At 44.3% G+C, this 21,941-nt stretch overlaps 1 protein-coding gene across 2 annotated transcripts in view; it reads right to left on the reverse strand.

The window, feature by feature from the left end:
* The window catches only part of OGDHL (oxoglutarate dehydrogenase L), a 153,467-nt gene that overhangs the window by 95,325 nt on the left and 36,201 nt on the right, over positions 1-21,941 (reverse strand). The window contains exons 3-11 of one of the 2 annotated variants that reach the window (XM_054984041.1): positions 19,886-19,988; positions 19,013-19,128; positions 17,192-17,346; positions 8,475-8,621; positions 6,445-6,535; positions 6,161-6,340; positions 5,450-5,578; positions 3,253-3,432; positions 102-254 (exon numbers count right to left, since the gene is read on the reverse strand). In XM_054984041.1, coding sequence (XP_054840016.1) covers positions 102-254; positions 3,253-3,432; positions 5,450-5,578; positions 6,161-6,340; positions 6,445-6,535; positions 8,475-8,621; positions 17,192-17,346; positions 19,013-19,128; positions 19,886-19,988 — 1,254 coding nt within the window. Of the gene's footprint in view, positions 1-101; positions 255-3,252; positions 3,433-5,449; positions 5,579-6,160; positions 6,341-6,444; positions 6,536-8,474; positions 8,622-17,191; positions 17,347-19,012; positions 19,129-19,885; positions 19,989-21,941 lie in introns of those variants that run through there. The other variant, XM_054984042.1, reaches the window with a different exon arrangement.

Consider the following 21,941-nt stretch of genomic DNA (forward strand, 5'->3'; position numbering starts at 1 on the left):
TATATATAAAAAGCAAAAGCGAGTATCGAAAAAGCAAACCAGTTAGGCAGTTTCTGAAGCCGGAATGACCAACAGCCCTCTGCTTTGCTGGCAGGCCGTACCTCGAAATCCTGCAGAGTCACCACCCCGTCAGCGATCAGCTTGTCGGCGTACTTCTTCAGCACAGGCACCTGCTTCTGGATCTGCTTGTACATCAAAGGCTGGGTGAACATGGGCTCATCCATTTCATTGTGGCCTCGTCTTCGGTAACAAACCTACGTACAAAGGTCTGGTTGTCAGTTGATGTGAAACTGCACGCTATTAAGCTGAAGACTGAACCGCTCTAGAATTTCTTATAAAAGTGCGCTTAGGAGCAAATTAGTTGTAGGAGAGAGATGCTTCAGCGTTTGGAATTTGTTTCAAACACTGCCAATAACCCTAGATGTTCATTTATTTTTTATTTTTTAAATTTCACTTCATTTATGGGCTTCCTTCCTCCCCAACGGGTACCCAGTGTAGCTGACATCATTCTCGTCTCCTCCATCCTGTCCCCATAATAACCTTGTGAAGTAGGTGAGGCTGAGTGTGCACGACTGGCCCAAGGCCACCCGCCAAGCTTCCATGGCAGAGGGGGGATTTGAACCTGGAGCACCCAAATCCTAGTCCAGCACTAAGCCACTATACCACACTGGCCAATAAGGTTTCAGTTAAGAGAAAAACTCATTCTGCAGACAGTCGGAGGTGTTTCTCTTCAGTACTCTTTCCCACCACCTTTCACAACTGGAAGACAGCAATGAAAACAGGCCGAAACTTCTCAAACTACGTCCTACTGCTTACCGTGAACTTACAGTGAAACTTTTTCAGGCAAGGTCCAAGTGGAGTAAAATTACGACGTTTTGGACTGTGTCTTCTGAATGCTGCTATGGAGGAGCACCAACTTACAATGAAAATCACAGTACCATGCTCAGTAAGTTAACTAAATTCTTCAGAATGAATTCAAGGGCCAAGATCCAAAGAACAATTCATGCATCTCCCTCAAGTATCACTATGCACTTGTAGGATTGTGATGACTGCTGCTCCTTGTGTTACCCTGTTTACTAATCCAGAGAATTTCCTGTCCTCAAGAGAAGCTTTTGAGGGAAAATACACTCCACTTACGCAGGGTTTTGTGGGTATTTGGATCTTGCTTGGGCATCTGTAATTCTGTATTTGAAGGAGTGGTGTCTATCTCCCCATCCCCCTTAGAAAAATGCCAGTTTGGTGTAGTGGTTAAGAGCACGGAACTCTAATCTGGAGAGCCAGGTTTGACTCCCCACTCCTCCACTCGAAGCCAGCTGGGTGACCTTAGGTCAGTCACAGCTCTCTCAGAGCTCTCTCAGCCCCAGACACCTCACAAGTTGTTTGTTGTGGGCATAATAATAACATATTGTCGAAGGCTTTCACGGCCGGAGAACGATGGTTGTTGTGGGTTTTCCGGGCTGTATTGCCGTGGTCTTGGCATTGTAGTTCCTGACGTTTCGCCAGCAGCTGTGGCTGGCATCTTCAGAGGTGTAGCACCAAAAGACAGGGATCTCTCAGTGTCAAACACTGTGTCAAACATCTCAGTGTCAAACATCTCTCAGTGTTTGACACTGAGAGATCTCTGTCTTTGGTGCTACACCTCTGAAGATGCCAGCCACAGCTGCTGGCGAAACGTCAGGAACTACAATGCCAAGACCACGGCAATACAGCCCGGAAAACCCACAACAACCACAATAATAACATACTTTGTAAACCACTCTGAGTGGGCATTAAGTTGTCCTGAAGGGCCGTATATAAATCAATGACGGGGATGCCCCATTTTTGCTGTGGTCCTTCTGGGGGACATCAGCGTTGACTTCATTGTAAGCATCTCTTAGGGTTTGGATGGGGGGATTGCACACACGTTGTAACATTATAATTTTATAATGTCAGTAGAGGGTGTTCAAATTTTTACCTCCCAGGGATTCAGTATCATGGTTGGACAACCCCAATCACATGATCATAGTGAGTGTATTTGGAATGATTGTGTGATGACACCAGAAAACCATGCATGCCCCGTAACCACCATGTTCTCAGAACCTAAAGTTATGGAATGGACAGAGGGCATGCACAGTACAAAGCACAGATTTTCCTTGATGTTAATTTTAATTTAAACTACGATTTTTTAAGCAAAGGGATATTAAAATGTAAAATGAGTGTTTGCAAGGTAATAATGTTATAATGTTATTGTTGCAAAATAAAAAAAGGGAGCAGAAGGATTTTTTTTTTGCTAAAAAACCCAGAAAAATAGTGACGAATGTACAAAATGTTGTCTTCCATTGCTTATGCTGGCGAGCAGATTATGGTAGACCACTTCATACTTCCAATGTTCACATAAATTCACAACACAGTAACAACATTATTATTTTATAAGGAAAAATGAAGGGGAGGAGCAGGGGGAGAAAGGGAGGGTTGGACATTGGTGTTCAGCAAATCAGCACTAAGGAAAATAAGGGCAAAGGCCAGGCCAGTGCTTGCGCCGAACAAAGAATTCTGCATGTAAAAAAAAAACCCATTTAACACCATTTTTAAAAAAAACTTATCAGGGTACATGTGCAGGGGGGAATAACTCCCCCAAAGAACAGGAAAAACTGATTCTGCAGGAGATGCTACCTTTCACAATGTGGAATTTGAAAGATTAAGGGAAACAATTTGAACACTGAGCTGATGTAGTTTGACTGTGCAGAATGAGCTGAAAGCACAGAAGGTCACAACCTCCCCTCAGGTCCCATTCAGCAACACAGGAGGTCTGTGTTTGGCCGTCAGAGCTGCCTATCAGGGTTTGCAGGGATGAGATTGGAGTGCCCGTGGCTACAGGACACCCCCTTCCCCCTCCCTTCCCTGGGTGTCTTCTCCCAACTTGTGACTGCTTTGCTGCTCCGTGGTTGGAAGGAAGCCCTGCTGATCAAGGAAAGCTGGGCTTCCATTCGGGTTTCCAGGGTGACAGAAGGAGGGCTAACAGAGCTCAGGCTTTCCCCTGGCTCTGTTGCCAGGGGAACAGATTGCCGGTGCCTGAGTGTCTGGATCCCCGATCCGAGCCTGAACACAACGATCCAGGCCTCTCCCGATCACTGGATCGTTGGCCGTGGACGATCACGATCCGCCGGGTCGCGATCGCCATTATTGTGGGGTTTTTTTTATCATAATGCGGATCATGCCCATCTCTAGTCACAACTGAAGCCTCAGCCAGAATTAAGAAGGTAAGATACTTACCAGATCAATAACTACATCTTTATTAAAAGTGTTCCTCCACTCTGCAGCTACATTGCACACGTACATCACCGCTTCTGGATCATCAGCATTTACATGAAATATAGGCGCATTGACCACACGAGCAACATCTGTTGGATATGGAGATGAGCGAGCCATTCGTGGATCAGTAGTGAAGCCAATCTAATTTGGTAAACAGATAAATAAATGAATCTAAAATGCATGTCACTGTCATTAACAGGTTATTTGTATGTGTTGGGGTTTTTCACTTTTAAAAGCTGAAGTTTATGTTTTGCTTAATACATAGTTAACTATATGGCAGGATTATGCACTTTATCAGATAGAACCGGAAAGTTTTGAATGCTGCCATATTTCATGGTGGTTTCCCCCCCTTATTTAACAAGGCATTTTTTGGTTAATGGAAGCAGTAAAGATAAAGCGCTGCAGTCACTGCATGATAATTTGTATCTGTTTGGGGCAGATATAATAAAACATCTTCCATTCTAAGTGCAGACTGATCCAACATGAAAAGCTTAAGACATTGCTTGTTTCTTTCCTGTAATCTTTTCTACCCTTTTTGGGAACACTTCTAAATTCTTTAGACTGCAGTCAACTCAATGTATTTTGCTGCCCCCAGCAGATTTAGGGTGATGCAAGTTGGGGTGATCAGTGCAGCCTACCCCATCACCTCCTTCTGCCCTGCCAGAAATAGAGAGGAAGGTGAGGTTCTAGGGCCACTGGAGCTCCCCTTCATCCTGAGAGGCCTGGGTCACAGAGGTGGCGGATGAAGTTTGCCTATTTCTGTGTCACCAGTAGTAGAGAAGGCAGCATGCCTCAATAGTGCTGATACCATCCCTGGAGCTTGCTTTCCTCTCAAACAATCCAAGTGAGGGTCAGAAAGGAAACAGGTAAAGCAACACCCGTTGCCTCCTCCCATGCTGCCAGTGGCCAGGACTCCGGATAAAGGAGAGCCCAGGGGTGCTGCCCATGTTGCTGGAGCTCATCTTGGACCCAGGCAGCAGTGGGGCAGGTCTGGGAGGTGACAATGAATGCGAGCAACCCTGCCACTGCCTCACTACTCTCCTCAAGTTGTGGTACCCTGTCAGGCTCAGGCGTGCCCCGCCCCTGTGAGTGTCTCTTTCCACCGTGGTGATGTTCACCAGCCACCTACCTGACTTCTGCTTCTCGGCCTTAGGGTCTGCTCCGTCACTGTTGGCCCACTAGGCCCCTCTTAGTCACCGGAATAGGTCCTCTTGAAGGCCTCAGAATCAGGGTGATTGGGCCCTGGGTACTCCCCAGGTGATCCCTGCAACCCTGAGAAGGCGGCTATCCACTCCAGGAACAAACCTCCAGCCTCTGCACTCTCCTCCCAGCTCTCCTTCAACCTCCTCCCTCCCTCCCTCCCCCACTTGTGGGTGGACCTCCCTTTTATCCCCTCACCATTCCCAGGCACCACCTCCTAGCCCCACCCCCAACAACCAAGCTGCTGCCCTGGCTGCCCTAGGTAGCCACACCTGCGCCTGTTTTTCTCCCAGCCTCTCCTGGCCCTTTCCCATCCTCTCTAGCCTGCCTGCTGGTTTGCTGGGCTGTGGTTCTTCCCCTGCCTGCCACTGGGTTGGGGTGAGGCCCTGGGCCACTGGTGCTACCTGTGATCTGCTGCCTATAGTGGCATGGGCTGGCTGTCCCTGCCTCCTGTGCCCTCTTCCTCCAGCTAGGCTGGGCTGCTCTAAGGCCTTGGCTGGGAAGCTGGCGGTGGGAGCTGCCTTCTAGCCTGCCTCCTGTCAGCACCTGGGCCCTCCTCAGCGTTCCAGTTCTCTGTTGGTGACTTTGCTGCCTGTCTTCTCCTTGCTGCTGTTTGTTTCCTCCTTGTCTGGTGAGTGCTGAGAGTAGCAGGGCTGGACAGCAGGGCTGCCATCCTGGGTTCTGGGGTGTGTGGCTCTGGGAGGGTTCCCAAGTCCGGCCTGGTTGCCGGACATACCCCAAGCAGCTTCATGGGTTGCTTGTAAAATGAACTGGCCCTCCTTCAGATTACCTTCCCATAAGACCTTTTTGCAGCCATGTAGCAACATGGTAGCCCAGGGGTTTCTCCACTAATTATTATAAAAACAACAGAAAGGAGCCACACCAAGAGCTATTTATGAATGTTATCTTTGATTTCTTTGATTTTCTTTCAATGTTTAATGAATGTTTTGATTTTTACCTGGTTGTTGACCACAACATGAATGGTGCCATTGGTGGTGTATGATGGGAGATCACTGAGATGAAAGGTTTCATAAACCACTCCTTGTCCAGCAAAGGCAGCATCTCCATGTAAAAGTATAGACATAACCTAAGAAGTGAAGTATTAAATTACATTAAAAGAATGTTGTCCATCAGTTAGCAAGTTTCAAATAAATACATATCCCCAGACTCATTGTATTTTCTTACTGAACAGAATGCAAATTGCAAATAATCAGATGCTTCACTGAAATGACTTTAATTAAGGTATCAGCAATCCGGGCCAAATTCAGTCCTCTGAGAGTTTCTCCCCCTAACAGTTGTAATCTGCAAGAGAATTGTATGGATGAGCAAAGCCTATTCCAGCAGGACTTCGCAGCACGTTGCTTTGCTATGCAGGATCTGAGACCTTGGCCCACGGGCCACCCCACTCTTGTCTCAAAGGGGCCCTTCCATTGCCACTAGTTTCTGAACCATCTTTTAAGAACTTAAGAAGCCGCCACTGTATTCACGCTAAATTCAAAATGATCCCTTCGGACTGGGATGCCTGATACAACTAACACCAAATCCACACCACTGAAGTCAAAATGAACTTTGAAGATTCAAGTGTTAGTTTCTGTATTTCTGCTGCTGAAAACTACTACAGAATGGTCTACCAGAAACCAAAGTCAAGTGTTTTTCCAGGCAGCTCTACCTTTTTCCCTTCAGTGTCCCCTCGATAAAACTGCTCTGCTTTGGTCTTCCCTTGTACCACAGGATTCACCGCTTCTAAATGAGATGGGTTAGCTACCAGGGAAAGGGTGATATTTTTATTTGTTGCTCGGTTGATCCTCTCATGGTACATCCCCAGATGATATTTTACATCTCCCGATCCCTAAAACACAAGAAACTGTGAAAGGACACAGATGCGCTATGTAGAAACACCCACCAGAATATTTAATATTAACTGCTAACTAACAATATCCTTCTGCATCTTACCTCATCTGCTGCTTCAAGCTTTGGGTCAAACTGGCAAAAGATTTGTTCCAGTTCCTTTCGGATAACATTGGCCAAAACATTCAACCTTCCTCTTACAGAAAATAAGTTAAAAAAAAGCAAAAAGATATAAATAAAGGGTCAATCAACAAATATCAGGAAACAAAATTATGTGCTCTATAGAGAACAGCACAGTTTGTCTGATTCATTCCCACATACATCATCAGTTTAAAGCTTTGTGTTGCTTTCCCTTAAGTTTCTTGAGATCATTTTCATTATCATTTTTATATATAGCACTTGAAAGTGCAGTAAACCCTTTTCTTTTTTTTAAAGGAGAACAATCCTAAGCAGCTGTTCTCAGGGCTTTTCTCCACACTTGACTTATTCCTGATTTTTTTGGCAGTTGAAATCAGTTTGGATACGGTTCTTCCACACATCTGCCCTCAGTTTGCATTTTACAGTTGAGGACACAGTTTAATTTTTTCCTCATGTGCCTTAAATAATCAGGATTGTCAAGTGAGGGCGCTGTCATCATCAGTGGCATCACTGGTGACATCACAGCAGCACCTCCATTTTATTTTTTGCACGTACTTATATTACTATATTGATATAAGAACTGAATTCTTGTAAAAGAGAAAATGAACACATACCAGTCTTTGCATGGACAAGTCTAAAAGGGGACCAGCTCCGCTGCCCACATCCAAGTCCACCCCCATCCCGTGGTCCAAACCGGAAAGCCCCGCCTGGGCTGACCCACAGCCAAGAGGCCAGCACCAGCAGGGCAAATTGGCCTTTGTTGTGATGGAGCCCACAGCAACAGCAATTGTGTGCTTTTCAAACCAGGCTGCTTTCTCCAGTGCCAGAAGCGGCCACCCTTCCCCTCCCCAAGGTCACTAGAACGCTCGCCATTTTTCTTTAAACCATCAATGTCGTATTGATATGCCGACCTACAATTGTAATAATAGTTGCAGCAGGTGCTCTGAATCCCTGCCTTTTAAAAAAATAAACAAAAACAAGCAAAGAACTCGAAGCAAAAATTAAAGGCGAGACAAAATAATGCTTGCAGAAATCAGAGCATAAATGGAAGCAGACCAGAACCGAAACCTGTACCGAAAACCCCTATTCCGGGGGACCCAATGGGGATTAGTCCCATGAAAATGTTCTTAGGGTAGCATTGACAATCCCTCTTCAAAGTGGCGTACAATCTTAAAAAATAAAAATAGGGAGAGCAACCACTCGTAGTCCAAAACAACTGTTTATTGGAGCAATTCTAAGGACACTTTCCTGGGAGTAAACCCCACTGAAGAGGCCTGAGTAGGATTCTGAGTAAACATGCTCGTTTCAAATTATTTCTAACTGAATGTTAAAATAACAATTGAAGGCAAAAAACAGAAAGTTATTATGGTTTGTTTTTTTAAAAGAACATTTCAGCTAAAGAAGTGATAGGGAAAATGACAGTATCGTTAGATTTTAAATGAGGGGTTAGATGAATAAGCTGACTGAAATATAAGAGAAAACAGCTAGTGAGGGTAAACTTTTGCGAACATTTCTCTCTATGTATCTGACCCCTGGCCCCAAAAGCTGTCTTGAAGAGATCATATTAAAAAGGTAAGGCATTTATATAATAAATGTTTGCCTTTCCTATTTGAATTTATTGAAAGCATTTAGATCCCAAAATAAGCCACAGTTTATCTACAACGGTTCAATTAAACTCTGGTCTGAATGCAGCCGTTCTGTCCTTCCTGTGGTGACACAAACTCTCATGAATTCTCAGGACTTCAGATATAAAATACGGATCAAGCCTGCCCGACTTGCCACTTTATTTACAACGAATCCATACTGGCCGATTAAGAATTCACATGGGAATCTATGTAATTACTGCTTATGTTTCAGCAACACCATGCCCCTTTTCAACAGCCTCACTAATCCGATCCTACATCCAACCTTGAAATCAGGTCATCAATTAACAGTGTTCATCACACTATGCAAATGAGTTGATCATTACTGTTGCATTAAATTAGGTGAGCAATTACCTGTGAGGCATGCCCATTATGACATACTCAATTCCCATTTCACTAGATTTATCGATGATAGTTTTAAGAGCAGGGATCATTACTTCGCATCCTTCCAAACCAAAGCGCTTCTCTGATGACCATTTCCGGGCAAGGAAATCTTCAAATCTGTCCAGGAGCACGGAAAGTAGTACATAAAGGAAATAAGACAGCCAGAAATGTGGGGATTATTATGAAGGGAACTGAAAACAAACCAGCTAGTATCATAATGCCCCTGTATAAATCAATGGTACAGCCTCGTTTGGAATACTGTGTACAATTCTGGTCACCACACCTCAAAAAAGATATTATAGCGATGGGAAAAGTGCAGAAAAGGACAACTAGAATGATTAAAGGGATGGAACACTTCCCCTATGAAGAAAGGTTAAAGCGCTTGGAGCTCTTTAGCTTGGAGAAACGACAATTGAGGGGTGACATGATAGAGGTTTACAAGATTATGCATGGGATAGAGAAGGTAGAGAAAGAAGTATTTTTCTCCCTTTCTCACAAGACAAGAACTCGTGGGCACTCAATGAAATTGCTGAGCAGTCGGGTTAGAACGGATAAAAGGAAATACTTCTTCACCCAAAGGGTGATTATCACGTGGAATTCACTGCCTCAGGAGGTGGTGGCAGCTTCAAGCATAGACAGCTTCAAGAGGGGATTGGATAAACATATGGAGCAGAGGTCCATCAGTGGCTATTAGCCGCAAGGTATAGATGGAACTCTCTGTCTAGGGCAGTGATGCTCTGTATTCTTGGTGTTTGGGGGAGCAATCAGTGGGAGGACTTCTAGTGTCCCTTCCCCACTGGGAAACCTCCTGATGACACCTGGTTTTTTGGCCACTGTGTGACACAGAGTGTTGGACTGGATGGGCCATTGGCCTGATCCAACATGGCTTCTCTCACGTTTTTACGTTCTTATTATATCTGTTGAAGAACTTTTGGAAGAATATCATCTAATGGAAATTTGTTTTTAAAACAGTAAGAAACAGTGGCATGGCCTGCCTTTACAATACAGTTGCCATGTGAAAATTGCTCCATACTGGAATATACATTGCTGGTCAGAACTGGAAACTTGGAAACTGCAGTGGCTTACAGTTCCTTTGACAAAGTAACCCAATGCTTGGTTATCTCTCAGGAGCAACTATACTGGAATCTATGCCTTGAGATTCAATCATCAGAGAAATATAAAGCTATCCTTTAATGACAGATCTACATAGCTATTTCTTTTTTAATGCATGTGGCCTAGGAGCAGTGAACACAATTGAAGCATTTTTTTAAACAAATGCTGAAAGAAACATTTATAAAGCTTAAGAAAACTGAAGACAAAAGAGAAAAGCTACTACATTAAATCTTCTGGAACTATATTACCACGGGGTATACAAGGAATGCTTACATTAAAAAGCCCATTAATACAATTAATTTAACATTTATTTGTATTCTGCTCTTTGGTCCCCCAAGGGGCTTTCAGTACAGTTCAGTTCAGTTTTCAAAAAAATCCAGTAAGATACCAAACTCTCAGTGCAATCCTAAGAACACTTTCCTGGGAGTAAGCCCCGCTGAATAAACTTGAGAAGGATTCTGAATAGACCTGCTCAGGATCATGTTCTTGGGATACTTAACTAACAGTAAAATAGGAAAGAGTCCAGTAGCACTTTTAAGACTAACCAACTTTACTGTAGCATAAGCTTTCGAGAACCACAGCTGTCTTTGTCAGATGCGTCTGACGAAGAGAACTGTGGTTCAGCTTATGCTACAGTAAAGTTGGTTAGCCTTAAAGGTGCTACTGGACTCTACTATTTTGCTACTACAGACTAACATGGCTAACTCCTCTGCAGCCTTACCTGATAGTGCCATCCTAGGCAGTTACTCCAGTCTAAGCCCATTTATCTTAGTAGGCTTAAACTGGAGTAACAGAAGGACATAAGGAGAGCCTTCTGGATCAGACCAGTGGCCCATCCAGTCCAATGTCCTGTTTCATGCAGCCAACCAGTTGCCCTGGAGGGCCAGCAAGCGGGCACAGAGGCAAAGGCCTTCTCCAGGGCTGCCTCCTTGGGCTGGTATTCAGAGGATTGCTGCCTGGGTGGCAGCCGCTGATGGACCCTCTCCTCCATGCATCTGTCCAAGGCCCCTTTGCAAGCCATTCATGCTTCTGGCTATCACTGTGCCCCTCTGGCGGTAACTCAGCACAGGATTGTGCTGCAGAACACTCATGGTGGAACAGAGCAGCAGGCTCACTGGCCCACAGTGGCAGCAGCAGCAGCAAGTGGCTCCACTTCCATTGCCTGCTCCTAGACACCTTTCTCAGAAGTTCCAAAAGCAAACCCAATGGGACTCGTGTCCTAAACTGTGCTTAGGATTTCAGTCATAAATCTAAAACCAGAATACACTTAACTACAAAATGGAACCAATCTGTTCATATGCTCTTTTTTAATCTATCAGCTGCTTAGCAGGGAAGTATAAGGCCCAAGTTTCAGATAACGTGGCAGTGCCAAAGCAAACATCGTGGTGTGAATTGGAGGGACTAAAACAGGGGTGGCCAAACTGTGGCTCGGGAGCCACATGTGGCTCTTCTAGATATATTGTGTGGCTCTCACAGGTCTCTGAGTATTGCCGTGGCCATACATTTTATTTTAATTTATTTCCCTCCCTTCCCTTCTCTCTTTCCATGCCTTTCCCTCCCACCCTTTCCTTCTTTCTTTCCATGTCTTTCCCTCCCTTTTCCTTTCTTCTTTCCTTCCATGACTTTCATATTTTCAATACCTGAGCCTGTTTGCGGGGAGGGCAGAATATAAATACGATAAAATAAAATAAAAATATTGGGGTTGCCAGGTCTGACTCAGAAAATACCTGGGGACTTTGGGGGTGAAACCTATCAAGGATGTGACATCATTTTTGTGATGTCACTTCCAACATACTGCACCAAAACCCCACCCCTTCCTGTGATGTCACTTTCAGGACACTCCTCCAAACCCACCTCTTCATCTGAAGTCACTTCAATGCATCATGTCTTGCGGCTCTCAAACATCTAATGTTTATTCTATGTGGCTCTTACATTAAGCATGTTTGGCCACCCCTGGACTAAAACATTCACTCACTGCCAAACTAGAAGTGACAGTGGCCACAGGTCCTCAAGCTGCCACTTAACATGTGCTCAGGATCAGAAACTTGCAGCGATTTTAAAAGAACTACAAATGCTTCTAAACTGGAGTCAGCAGCCACAGGATGGATCCATGGCTGCTGTCACGTAGTCTGGCTCTCAGCAACAGGAACTAATACTGGGAATGAGTGGGGAGAGGGTAGATATAAGGTGCTTGTTTCATTGTAACTGATTTGAGCAATGAGTTAAAGTGCTATAGAAATATATGGAAATAAATATTAACAATAAACCACATGCAAACTTATCGTGATCTGTTGGGCCTGTTGAGCTAAAACCACATTGCATTACTTTTTTAAGAACAGCAATATATTTTACAAAGACTGGCCACTTGCCAGTATTATTTCTAGCACATGAAACTGATACCAAGCAATCAAGTACAAGTGCTGCTGATTATTGCTGGGACCTAGATTCACTGTCACCTTAAGGAGCAACGTGAAAGACACCGTAGCCTTAAGAGGAATCTGTCTTACAGATAAGCCCTATTAGCCAGATGAGAAATTCGCACGTGGGAAGCTGGCAAAGGGGATGGCTTGGGCCTGTATAGACAAAATGACCACCCTAAAAGAAGTGGGAAGCAGGAGGGGGGGGGAGCACATCTCACCGCCAGGCCCACTTGCCACGCCTGCCTTGCTTTCAACACCAGTGAGAATCTGCATATTCCTGTTTTACCCCCATTTGGTGAAAGCAGAGTCCGTATAAACAGTTAAAATCCTAGATTAGGTTCAGGATTTCTGCTGCACATACAGAACCTGCAACATCAAACACACAGTGAAACACAAGGATGCCTGCCAGTATCAGAGCCAGGACCATCCAATCAGGCGGGTGTCAGGTCCTGGATCAAGGCAATCCTTGCCCTGTAGAAGCAAGTCGTTCCCTCAGGGCAGCACAGTTTCCAAGGCTCCTTGAAAGTAAGCATAACTGTCTCTGATGTCTCGCCTATTCATAGAATAGAACCATAGTCGGAAGGGACCTCCAGGGTCATCTAGTCCAACCCCCTGCACAATGCAGGAAATTCACAACCTCCCTCCCCACACCCTCAGTGACTCCTGCCCCAGTCCCAGAACCATACAATTCTTACTGCCCCGTTTCTCCTTTTCCTCCATGTATTTTTGCAGATATGCAAAATTAGATTTTGAATATGCAAACTAAATTCTTCACAGACATGCAGAGCTTGCATGTTTGGAATGGAGAAAAGGATTTCTCTGTGATACAGTTTCTATTTTCAGTTCTGGCAAAGAGTTTGACCGTAAGCCGGATAATGTCGGCTTGTTTACAGAGCCAGAGCTCGCAAGGTACCAAAGTTCTGGCTCTTACACGGAACAAGCTAGACACGCAGCAAGCTCTGTTTATCTCCTCTGGCTGGCATTTTCTGTGCATCGCAGGAGCAACAAAGACAAACTGGGCATTGTCTGGCTTCTTCCTGTTATTTTAAAACATCCCTTCCTAGAATTAGCTCACATGAGGAGCACTGCAGAATTTACACTGTAATTTATTTATATACTTATTTTGCATCAGGAAGATAAATGAGAAAAAAATCTTTGTGACACATTGTTAACAGTCTGTCATTCAAATGTCATGTCAGCCTGATTATTAAAAGCACAGGGCTCAAATTCATTTCTCTTTTAATTAAACTTTGGATGGAATGATGCACTGCTGTGTCTCTAAACAAACATCACTATGGAAGGCAAATGTTATGTTCTAGTAACAATATAAATGACTACCCAAATGTTCCAGGCCAACTTTTATTGTTACATTCATAAGCCAAGAGCAATTCCCAGGGATCGCATCCTTTCCCCAAGGAATCTTCTCTATTAAACTGCAGAAAGATCAGTGAAAATGTCTCCGTTTTGTAGGCATAATCAGGCAAGACAGCAGTGCGGCTGGTCAGGAAGGGAGATGTTTTAGAGGGACTGGATCCACTTGTAGTGGGCGCAGCAGAGTTGTCCTTTGAGGTGCCCATAAACCCAACCTTGCTGTTGAAAAGCAGGTTGGGCTATGTTAGTGTTCAGACCTGCCCTCACTGTATTAAGAAGGCTTATGGATACGGCTATGCCATAAGCTCCTTCTCTGCATGTGTTACAAACACAAAATACTGTCCAAGCAGGCAGAAATATGGAAGCCAGATCTGGCCGGGAGATGGAATGTTGTTAGCATGTGAAATGTCAGGTGAGGCCAGCTTTCAGCCCCCTCGCCCCGGAGATGTGCAAAGATCCTAAGACAACAGAGTCTTCCTGGAGTTCCTGCAACACACCCTCCTGATCTTCCCTTATCCACTCTCCTATTCTCAAAATAGGAAAGAGTCCAGTAGCACCTTTAAGATTAACCAACTTTACTGTAGCATAAACTTTCGAGAATCACAGTTCTTTTCATCAGATGCATGGAGGGTAAGAAGAAACTGGTCAGATATATATAGGTGGCGAGGGGAGGGGGAGTAGATGCAATCAGCAGCGTCTCATAATGGGATCAGTTTGCTTCTGATAATGAATCAGTTACTTCTGATAATGAGATAACCATTCATAGTCCCTATTCAATCCAAGCCTGACTGAGTCAAATTTACATATGAATTCCAATTCAGCAGCTTCCCATTGGATTCTGTTTTTGAAAGGTTTCTGTTGAACTACAGTGACCTTTAAGTCCTTGATGGAATGTCCTGATAGATTGAAGTGTTCTCCCACTGGTTTCTGGATGTTGCCATTTTTTATGTCAGATTTGGGTCCATTTATTCTTTTGCGCAGAGGTTGGCTGGTTTGTCCAATGTACAGAGCAGATGGACATTGTATTGTCGAAGGCTTTCACGGCTGGAGAACGATGGTTGTTGTGGGTTTTCCGGGCTGTATTGCCGTGGTCTTGGCATTGTAGTTCCTGATGTTTCGCCAGCAGCTGTGGCTGGCATCTTCAGAGGTGTAGCACCAAAAGACAGAGATCTCTCAGTGTCAGAGGTGTAGCATCAAAAGACAGAGATCTCTCAGATGGACATTGTTGGCACATAGAATCACAGAGTTGGAAGGGGCCATACAGACCATCTAGTCCAACCCCCTGCCCAGTGCAGGATCAGCCTAAAGCATCTGTGACAAATATTCATCCAGCCTCTTCTTGAAAACTGCCAGTGAGGGGGAGCTCACCACCTCCCTAGGCAGCTGATTCCACTTTTGAACTACTCTGACCGTGAAAATTTTTTTCCTAATATCCAACTGGTACCTTTGTGCATGTAATTTAAGCCCATTGCTTTGAGTCCTATCCTCTGCTGCCAACTGGAACAGCTCCTTGCCCTCCTCCAAATGACAGCCTTTCAAATATTTAAAGAGAGCAATCATGTCCCCCCTCAATCTCCTCTTCTCCAAACTAAACAAGGCCCTCAGCCTTTCTTCGTAGGGCTCAGTCTCCAGACCCCTGATCATCCTCGTCGCTCTTCTCTGCACCCTCTTGATTTTGTCTACATCCTTTTTGAAGTGAGGCCTCCAGAACTGCACACAATACTCCAGGTGTGGCCTGACCAAGGCAGTATAGAGAGGGATTATGACCTCCTGCGATTTCGATGCAATGACCGTTTTGATACAACCCAAGACTGAGTTTGCCTTTTTTGCCACCGCATCACACTGCTCATATTTAGTTTACAGTCCACTCTTATTCCAAGATCTCTTTCGCATACACTACTACCCAGAAGTGTATCCCCCATCCCAGATTTGTGCTTCCCATTTTTGTGGCCCAGATGTAATACTGTGCACTTGTCTTTGTTGAATTGCATCCTATTCACAGCTGCCCACTTCTCCAGAGTAGTCAGGTCTTGTTGCATTTTAATTCTATCTTCTTGGGTGTTTGCTACCGCTCCCAATTTGGTATCAACAGCAAATTTAATGAGCGTATATCATGCTGGAGCATATATCATGTTGGAGGATGAGCAGCTGTAAGAGCCAGAGATAGTGTAGTTGATGCCATTGGGTCCTGTAATTGTATTTTCTGGGTACAGGACCCAATGGCGTCAACTACACTATCTCTGGCTATCTACAACTACACTATCTCAGTCAACTACACTATCTTCAAAATTCCCCCCTCCCCTCTCCTCCTCTATATCTGACCAGTTTCTTCTTACCCTCCATGCATCTGATGAAGAGAACTGTGATTCTCGAAAGCTTATGCTACAGTAAAGTTGGTTAGTCTTAAAGGTGCTACTGGACTCTTTTCTATTTTGCCACTACAGACTAACACGGCTAACTCCTCTGGATCTATTTCCTATTCTCAGGTCACTCAAGGCTCTGATAGCCTTACCCACCCATACATTGTGGGTCGTCAATCATCGCTGATAACTTTAGTTTCTCCCGGGAAGACTTTCTCAAACCTTCCCAGTTCATTGTCTCACCCTGGGATTAATCATTAAGTCATTGTTTTGGGGCAGAAGATGCAATCTTACTCCAGGGCACGTTCCACAGTATAACTGAACTACCCCTCCACCATAGTTATGTGCATGCTTTCAGATTCAACATCCACCCTTGGACCTCCCTCTGAGCTCTTCCACCTTGACGTGCTGGTTGCTCAACGCTCTCTCTCCTGGATGCCCTCTTCTAGATGGTAACTATCACCCAATCCCTCAAATTCTATCCAATTTTCACCACTGCTTTCTAGTTAGCACTGAGCGTGTGTGGTGTGTGTTTGTTTTGTGTGTTGTTGATCTTTATTATTTTCAATAAAAAACCCTTTTTGATTGAAACATCTGTCTGATCATTATAATTTTATCATTATTTATTATATTTATATCCCGCCCTCCCCACAAGCGGGCTCATTGAAAGAGTTCTCTAGCCAGGACAATCCTCATATACACAGGTGGAGATCCTGAAACTGAAATGTTGTTAATTGTGATTTGTAGGTCACCTTGAGCCCCAATTAAGGTGGGAAATGAGTATTTTAATAATAAATGAACATATTTGCAAGGCAGCTCCCCCTAAAAGCAGGCATGGCAGAGCAGGCGCAGAGCCTTCCATCTGACTAAGCAAGAAAGCCGGCGGCACTGCAGAGTGAGCACAGACAATGTATTGAAAGGCCCATCAAGCAGGCAATGTGTTTACAGAGAATGTGGAAGGATGATGGGAGTAAGACCAGGTGAAGGCACAGGTTACGAAGCCACCGTCCAACCTCTCTATCTGGTCTGTTCCCTAAGGGTGAATCAACGGATTACATGTACTTCGACCAACTTCCATTTTTACTGAGTGGCACAGCATCCCCTGGGATGCTATAGTTTCTTCCTGTGTTACTGATTTCTCTTTTGGGATTACTTATAAACAACAATATTAATTAATGCACATCTTCTGTTTGAGTATTAATTAGCTAATATCCAATTGCCCACCTCTAGTGGCTGGAAATGCTCCTTTATTTCCTGTTTGGTCAATTTGCTCATAAATCTTGGACAAAATCACTAAAGCTGGAAAACAGCTACAGCAATTTCTTTCATTTATTTAGGGAGGTTTGATATGACAGTGTTTGAGAACTGTTCTGCTAGGCAAATTTCATAAGAAATGCTGACCACCGCTTCCCCCCCCAAATACCTTGTTGACCGCACCAATCTAGCCAACAATGTCCGTTTTTCATCACTGGTGAATTTCATGACACCTGGAGTCTCAAATTTCTGCCGAATCCAATCACATTGCTCCACATCATTTATAAACATAAATTCCAGCCCAATGTGTTGACAATAGGTATTCTGGATAGCATAAAAGACAAAATTAAAGTATAAGAAAGGAACAGCAGCTAAAATAGATCATAAATCAGAGGAAATTTATTAAATCATGCTTATACGTTAGCATTCCAAGGAACAATTATCTCCTAGTAGATATAATATTACTCATACACTAACCAGAAGCGAGCTATGGAACTGCATTGTCACAGATAAAGCTAGAAATATGGGTGAACTGTTGCCAGATTTAACTAAGAAAATAACAGATGTTTTTGCATTCAGAAACAGGACTAGCTCAGCCCCACAAAGAGAGTCTAAAAGCCTAGAACAAAACAACCTTAGAGAGGGGCATGAAACAGAGCAGTAACACAGTTGTATGGCCTTGTGTAGATACTATGTATTGAGGCCAAGGTGCAGAGAGTGTCTAAGAATGGCATTGTAGTTCCTGATGTTTCAGCAGCAGTTGTGACTGGCATCTTCAGAGGTGTAGCACCGAAAGACAGAGATCTCTCAGCACTGAGAGATCCCTGCTGCCCTAAAACTCTTTAAAGCCAAAACTTTGGCCCCACTCCTATATGGAACCATGATAGGGGCAAAATCATCTTCTTTTGTCCCCCTTGAGCTTGTCCAATCAAAGTTCCTAAGAGCGGCTTTGCAAGTCCCCAATTGCGTCCCAAATGCGTTGCTACATCTGGAGACTCGCCCTGTCAGAATGGAAGCTCAGGTGTGCCTTGCCTCTTGAAATGACTGGCTTAAGACCAGCTATTTTGGGCAAGGCTTGACCCCACTGCTCCTTCTGGATGAACATCAGTCTGAATGGCTTGAGACAGTCCTTTGCAAACTGGTGAGCCTCGGCTTTTCACCTTCCATAATTATAACCATGGGTTTTGATCAGACAAAACAAGCTATAAAACAAAGGATATTGGACACTAGCGGTGTGCAAAAAAAAAATTGGGTTTCCCACTTTGGACCCCCCCCCCCCCCCACAACCCAGGTGGAGCATGGAAGGGCATGTTCGCTGCTGCTTGAAATGCAAATGGCGGTGAAATGGCAAAAAGCACCCCTGCGGCGAAAAGCACCCCCATGACCCAGATGGAAACAGAAGGGCGAAACGGCCCTTTAAACTACATCTGGGTCGTGGGGAGAACACCCCCCCCCCCGTGACCCAGGTGGACCGCAGAAGGGCGCTTTCGCTGCCGCTTGAAATGCAAATGCTGGCGAAAAGGCTCCCTCCGCAACCCAGGTGGAGCGTGGAAGGGCCCTTTCACTGCAGCTGTCAGCACAGATCAGCTGCTTGGTGGGAATTTTCCCACCAAGCAGCTGATCCGCAGTTTAAATGCCCCTTTCCCTGCCACTGCGCAGCAGCACGGAAAGGGGCATTTTGTCCCGAAGCGATTAGTATTGCTTCGGGAAGCTTAGATTCGGGGAGTCCTGGAGCCCAATTGGCTTAGATCTGGGAGCGATTTATTGGATGCGAGGACTCTAGATGTGCTCAGTTCTGAGTTGGATTATCAGCTAGAAAAATCTCTGAGTCGGCAGGCCTGAGCATGCACAGTCCCATGTGGGACTGCACTGGAAGACCGATGATGAACACTTGAATTTTGTGGATCTCAGGAGCCTGAAGACTGGAAAATGGAATCTTTGAACCCAGCTCAGGAGAAGGGTATTCTATCAAACAGACCTCTACACTGACCTCCAGTCTCCTGATGATCTCTCGTAAAGAAAGCATAGACTCATTTCCTCCTATAAAAGTGGTTGTAGGCAACTGGAACACTTTGTCCAGGTCAGGTTCGAACAGACCATAAAATCCTGTGGAATATCAATTGAGATCAACATGGCAGAAAGAAAAAAAAGCAGAATATTTATCCTACAGCCACACAGACAATTCTTCATCTGTAAGGTAAAAGAAATGCCTATTAATTTCAAGACAAAAGGAGGAAAATGTTTTATTATATTGTTTGAACCCAAATGTAAACACACACAATACATACCGGGAGATATCAAAAAACCTGAGGACATGTTTTTCAAGGTGGATCAGGAAAATGCAAGCTATGTGATCAAATACTGACACAAGATACACAAATATATAACTACTCTTCATCTTTTCAGCCCTTTCCCCCTATATTTCAAAGTATCTTCTTGACCTGTTTTCTTATTACTCTGTTAGCATTTTGGACTCAGCAACTGTCAGATTGTTTCACAGCATATCAAAAATATCTTTTAAAAGAAGTGTCAAATCCACACAATAAACCCTTTTAAAATTTTCTCTGTATTAGGCTAAATTGTTTTTATAAGAATAAAAGGGTCCCTGCTTGTATTCCTTCAACCAAGTGTACGAGTTATTTGTACATACACGCGCACACGTATAGACAAATTTCAAACAATTTGTCATAAATTAATACACAGAGTTAAAGGATGAACTAATTAAAGAAGAGTTACCTGGCACATTACAAGCAAGGCAGAATATTCAGTTTTGCAATGCTCACCTAGCTGTCTGTTACATTTAGTCATGACATTCCCCTAATTGTGGCTATTAATTTATAACAAAGGATTTGAAAAATCTCACCCAGTTTATCAATGGTAGTGATTAAATCCGATGGAATGAATGAATCCAAATCTGCATCCAAGATTCCTAAGGGGTCCAACTGAGCCACATGATGTCCACGGATCTAAACAGGTTGAAGTGGGTAAGAAGGGTGGTAGGAAAGGCAAAGAAAACGTTATGATAAGAAACTAAGTCAAGGGGGAGAGCTCACCAATGTTTGTGCACCCAACAGGCAGAGATCACTCAAGGAATCTTCAAAAGAAGTGACATTAATCTTAAGGGGGTCAAGCTGGGCTTTGTAATGCCTTATAAACTAAAAATAGGAAGTACCATCATGTGAACTATGATAAGTCTTGCCTTGCATAGACTTATAAAGTTTAAATTATTGTCTTGTCAACCTATACAATATTAAGCAGGGATTCTATCTTTCTAGGTTCTATAGTCCAGGACTGTTAGCAAATAGAGTTATGTATTATATTTAAGGAACTACCTCTTTCTATATTTCAGAACAGCAGTGGGAATCTTTTCACATACCTGCTCTTCAATATATAGTAAAATTTGAGCAAGTACATGCTCAATGCATTCTATTTTCCAAGGAACAACCAAAGAAAGGCGTAAAAATCCTCCCTCAGTCTCTCTCTTCATCCTACTATATAAAACGCAAACCGTGTTTCTGACAACTCACTTCCCACCTGGTGCACCAACAGAGGGCGCTACCATGAAGGGAAGTCCAGATGAGGCAGCCTGGCCCTCCAGAAAGTGCGTTGTGGCAGGAAGACCAGGCCGGGATCAGGCACGGAGCCAACGGCAATGCCTGCCCCCCGCCTTCTATCAGCTGGGATTCAAAGCAGAGCAGGTTGCAATGCCTGCCCCCACCTTCACCCTGCTGGTATCAGGAGCAATGCCTGTTGGCTGTCTTCACCCAGCTGGGATCAAGAGCGGAGCAGGTGGCAATTATCACCTCCCGCATTCACCCAGCTGGGATCAGGAGCAGAGCAGGGGGCAATGCCCGCCTTCCGCCTTCAACCTGCCTGAATCAGGTGCAGGAGAAAAACAATTCCGGGAGTAATACAATCAAAAGGCAATTGTATACTTATTTCACAAATTTATCAATGTGCAAAGTGCAAAAGTGCATAAATCAATGTTATAATTACAATAAATAATGCAATAAATATACAATAGTTACAAAATCCGACAGTCCATATGTGCAGTCATTTTTACTTGGCAAATTCCACAGTGAAATGTCCAACATTAGAGAACGGAGTTTTAGGAGTACCAACAGTCCATGCAAGCACTGGTGTTAACAGTAGCTATATGCCCACTGTTAACACCAGTGCTTGCATGGACTGTTGGTACTCCTAAAACTTCGTTCTCTAATGTTGGACATTTCACTGTGGAATTTGCCAAGTAAAAAATGACTGCACATATGGACTGTCGGATTTTGTAACTATTTATTGTATATTTATTGCATTATTTATTGTAATTATAACATTGATTTATGCACTTTTGCACTTTGCACATTGATAAATTTGTGAAATAAGTATACAATTGCCTTTTGATTGTATTACTCCCGGAATTGTTTTTCTCCTGTTCTGTTATCCGGGTGGTCTCCCGTTGTTGCTTTGAATCAGGTGCAGAGCAAGCGACAATGCCCACCCCCCTTTACCCAGCCGGGATCAGGCGCTGTGCAGGAGCTAATGCCTGCCCCTGCCTTCATCAAGCTGGGATCATGAGTGGAGCAGGTGGCAATGTCCGCCTGCCACTCTCACCAAGCTTGGATGAGGAGTGGAGCAGGTGGCAATGGCCACTCTCACCGAGCTTGGATCAGAAGTGGAGCAGGGTGTGATGGCTGCCCCCTGCTTTCACCCAGCTGGGATCAGGATTGGAGCAGGTGGCAGTGCCTGCCCACCCCCTTCATTCAGCTGGGATCAGATGTAGAGCAGGGGGTGATGCCCACCCCATATCTTCACCCAGTTGGGATCAGGAGAGGAGCAGGTGGCAATGCCTGCCCACCACCTTCAACCAGCTGGGATCAGGAGTGGAAAGTTAAACACCATACATTCACCAACCAGTAAAT

Source organism: Eublepharis macularius, chromosome 6, assembly GCF_028583425.1.
Source record: "Eublepharis macularius isolate TG4126 chromosome 6, MPM_Emac_v1.0, whole genome shotgun sequence".
In the NCBI taxonomy this organism is placed as follows: Eukaryota; Metazoa; Chordata; class Lepidosauria; order Squamata; family Eublepharidae; genus Eublepharis; species Eublepharis macularius.